The sequence below is a fragment of the Plectropomus leopardus genome, unplaced genomic scaffold (genome assembly GCF_008729295.1).
Source record: "Plectropomus leopardus isolate mb unplaced genomic scaffold, YSFRI_Pleo_2.0 unplaced_scaffold27878, whole genome shotgun sequence".
NCBI classification, from domain to species: Eukaryota; Metazoa; Chordata; class Actinopteri; order Perciformes; family Serranidae; genus Plectropomus; species Plectropomus leopardus.
In genome coordinates, this window is record NW_024630354.1 from 1,547 (window position 1) to 5,468 (window position 3,922).

A 3,922-nucleotide genomic window follows, 5' to 3' on the forward strand; every position below is an offset into this window, starting at 1 on the left:
GTGCGCAGAGCCGGGAGGGCTGCGATGAACCAGATATAGTCGCACAGTCTGCACACTTCGCAGTGTGGCCGCACTACACGCCCCAGTCTGCAGGAAGCGGGTTTCATCTGACAAAACCTGTTTCAAAGTGGCGCTTTGTGGCTGCTCCGGCTTGCCATAGCTGTAGGGCCTGCTGCACACCCTGGATTGGTTTTAATATTTACATGATAATCAGATAATGGTATAAATATCTCTCTACACACACACACATACACACACACAAATGTATTTACAACTTATCAGGGAATCATACGGTAATCTCGACCGGAGAAATTAAATTAACAGAATCAAAAAGTGTTGTGCCCACAAAAATATAATAAAAGGTGGTGCCTTGTAATATTGCCCCGTGTATTATTACACAGCTTAACTTTAAGCAAATAAGTTTAAGTGGCGCACTTCCTGGGAGCCTGCTGCACACAGATCCATGCTGCACACAGATCCATGCTGCACACTGCCTCCGACATCAAAATGAAGGAAAACTCGCGGTTAAGTTGACCGTCTGTCGCGCTGACAACTCACATGTCTGCCGTCTGTACTGCAGCCAAACCGACGCGGAGACATCCGACAGACACACGGACAGAAAGCGGCACAGCTCACAGACCTTCAGAGGGACAGACGACGCTGCGCCGCCACGAGCTCACAAAGTGAAACCAAACTTCTTTTTTTTTTAAAAGATTTTATTTACAAATGTTATGAAACACAAAGTCACCAACTTTTAACAAGGCACAGTAATACAATTAACCATAAAATTAAAATAAAAAAAAACCAAATAAATAAACAGAATACAATAAATCAGGGGAATGGCATGAGATTTAAAGGAAATAAAGGAAATAAAAAGATGTCCACTAGAGCTCATCGTGTGTTTTCAGAGGGGGTTTATTTCCCGCCTTTCACATGTACGAATGAAACGCTTTGCCCGGAGTATCAGACTGTTCATTATCGATCACAGACTTCTGCTTTTTGTTGCTGAACGGACCGCTCGGTTCCTCGGCTCTTTTATTGTGAAGAGTCTGACCGGACGTGGTGTAGCGGGTGTCGTGGTTTCCGGACAGATCGGTCCCGCCTCCTGTCACTCAGCAGACATGGCGGAGTACAGCCAGGCGGGCCTCCTGGCGGCTCTGCTCCTCTTCACGGCCCTCACGGTCCGGGACATTTACCTCGGCAGAACGAGCCCGCAGCGCGGACAGCAGGCGGCCGACGGCCCCGGCTTCTCCCCGGACAGCCCGCCGGACACGGAGCCCGGGAGACCCGCCAAGCCGTCCCTGTACACCGGGCCCACGCTCCGGTTCCAGTACTGGTGAGTTAGCATCGAGCTAACAGTTAGCATCACAAAATAATCTCTGCGACAAACGTTGAACCGGATAAAGGGTTAAAATGTGTCTCCGACTGAGCCACAAACACATTTGACAGCTCAGTAAAGTGTGTAAACGTGTCCGGTTTACATTCAAAACGTGTTTCCGTCGGTCGAGCTCATTGTTTACACCTCAGACCCTGAGCAGGACGGAGACGCGCTCAGACTTAGGGCCTGTTCGCTATTTATGAGAGTGCTGCCGACGCAGGCAGGGGAAGGTTCACTGTAGCTCAGTGGAGGGAAATCCAACTTCAGATGGCTGAATTTTGTATTTATTTTGACACCGACTTTCAAAGGAGACATTTCTAAAAATATAGGTGATTTTTACAGACAACGCTTTGCTTTGCATTTTGATTTATTCGTTTTTTTAATTTTATGGGTTGTTTTGTTTCTAAAGAAAATATTTTCAGGACTTTCTATTAGTAAAAATTTGGGGCAATTTTTAAAGAAAAGATTTGAGTGTATTTTTTAAAATTATTATTTAAACATTTTTAGCAATGTCAAAGACACACTGTAGCAAGCTTTTTCTCTAAAACTTCAGGTGATTTTTGAAGGAAAAATGATTTATTTTTCTTTTAATATTGGATTAACTGACATGATGTCTGATGATTTTTTTTAAGAAAACATTTTGGGGATTTTTTTTTCTTTGAAGAAGTTTTGGTGAGAAAGATTTACGTGTGATGTTTTTTGTTTTGTTGTGTAGTTATTTTCTGATTTTTTTTTGTGTGTTATTTTTCTTTTAAATAAAACATTTTGATTGTTAAAGAAAGCATTTGTATTTATTTCTTTATTCATTCAACTTTAAATGGTTGTGTTTTGTATTATTTGATTGTTGGTTTAAAAGAAATAATTATTGAAGAAAACATTTCTGCCAAACGTGCTTATCAAATATAAAACTTAATTGTGTTAACTTTTTCTATTTAAATGTGTTAAGAAACATTTGAGTTTGCTTTTTAACTGTAATTTGAGATTGTTTGACGTGTTATTACTTTTTCAAAACGACAAGCTCGCACATCAGAGTGTTAAAACAGTCCTCCGCCTCTTTTTCTCTGCTCTTTTAGTGCCACTTTCAGGAGCATTTGGATCTTCCTGCTGCAGAGACAGCAGTTTTATGAAAAGACAGTCTTTTGATCACGTTAACTCACCTGACAGGTGCGTCCCCTGTTTTGTTTTTCTCAGTATCTCCTGAGGATACAGTAAAGTGTTCCAGGAGTACTCGCGGGCGATCAGCCAGCTGTACCCGGACATCCGCATCGAGGGAGAAAACTACCCCCCAACCCCCTTCAACAGGTGAGCTCTGACATCACCAAATTGTGCTCCGCCTCCTCAGCTTCAGGTTTGGGTGTTTTGTTCGAAAGGACGTCGGTTTGATCGCCGAGCGTTCTGATTAATTCTAACGATGTAGTGATTAATAATGAATCCTCACTGTAGCTGCCCTCTCACTGGTACTCAACTTACGGCCCGCTGGCCAAATCTGGCCCCCGACAGAGTGCCGGGTGGCCCCCAAATCGTTTTCTAATTCACAATTTAAATAAAGTGATTGACTCTGTGGATAGTTTTTGTCCCTTTAGTCTCCGTAAGGTGTCAGAGACATAAAACAGCATCAAAATAGAGTTTGTTGATCAAAAAGAGCAAAAGGACGATCCCCCAACAGAGATCCGAGCTAAGACCCTCAAGTCCAAAAATCCTAGAAATGTCCTAAAATCCCGGAATAGTCCTAGAATCCTTGAAATGTCCCAAATTTCAAGAAGTGATTTAAAATCCTAGAAAACATCCTAAAATCTTGCGGCCGTGTAGTTTCTGCTGTGCCCCGGCCGAGCGAGTGAGGTCCTCCCGTCTCTCCTCAGGTGTGTCGGGAACCTGATCTCCTACCTGAAGCTCCTCGCCATCCTGCTGATCGTCAGCGGTCAGAATCCCTTCGTCCTCCTCGGACTCGACACTCCCAGAGCCTGGACCTGGAGCCAGGACAACAAGGTACCTGTTACCACGGAAGCAGAGGCTTCAGCCGGTCACCACAGCAACAGATTTAACCGTATCACTGATTTTTTTGTTAGATCTTCTCCTGTCTGATGGCCTTCTTCCTCTGTAACATGATGGAGACTCACTTCCTGTCTACAGGAGCCTTCGAGGTCACACTGAACGGTGAGTCCGTCCAGGTGAATCGCACCGCGGAGGTTAACCCCGGGTCGACATCACCTTTTCTTGTGTCGCGTTCTGACGTCTTTAACAAGCATTTAAACCTTTGAAATCCGAGCAAAATGTGCAGCTTGATTTTAAAAACATCTATCAGACGCAAAGAGCAACTCGGCACGTAGAGATGTTACGATATTACGTTTTCATATCACGATAATCGTGACCAAAATTATTGCAATAATTGATATATCGCGATAATGTTGAAATGTGCTGGGAAATGTTTGAAAAGTTCTGATACACACACTGAAATCATACGATGCTTTCAGGAGGGGGAGGGGCCAGCTGCACGCTCAGCGTTGCTGCGTCTGTAGGGGACGTCTGTAGGGGACGTCTGTAGGG

At 44.0% G+C, this 3,922-nt stretch overlaps 1 protein-coding gene across 1 annotated transcript; it reads left to right on the top strand.

Moving 5' to 3' along the window:
• Positions 1-829: 829 nt before the first annotated feature.
• On the top strand, positions 830-3,532 carry LOC121937920 (selenoprotein T2-like; the record flags this gene model as incomplete). Its single annotated transcript, XM_042481210.1, has 4 exons — positions 830-1,336; positions 2,570-2,680; positions 3,238-3,364; positions 3,445-3,532. Coding segments are annotated over exons 1-4 (721 nt in total), but the record flags the coding sequence as incomplete, so codon positions are not given.
• Between the last annotated feature and the right edge of the window lie 390 nt (positions 3,533-3,922).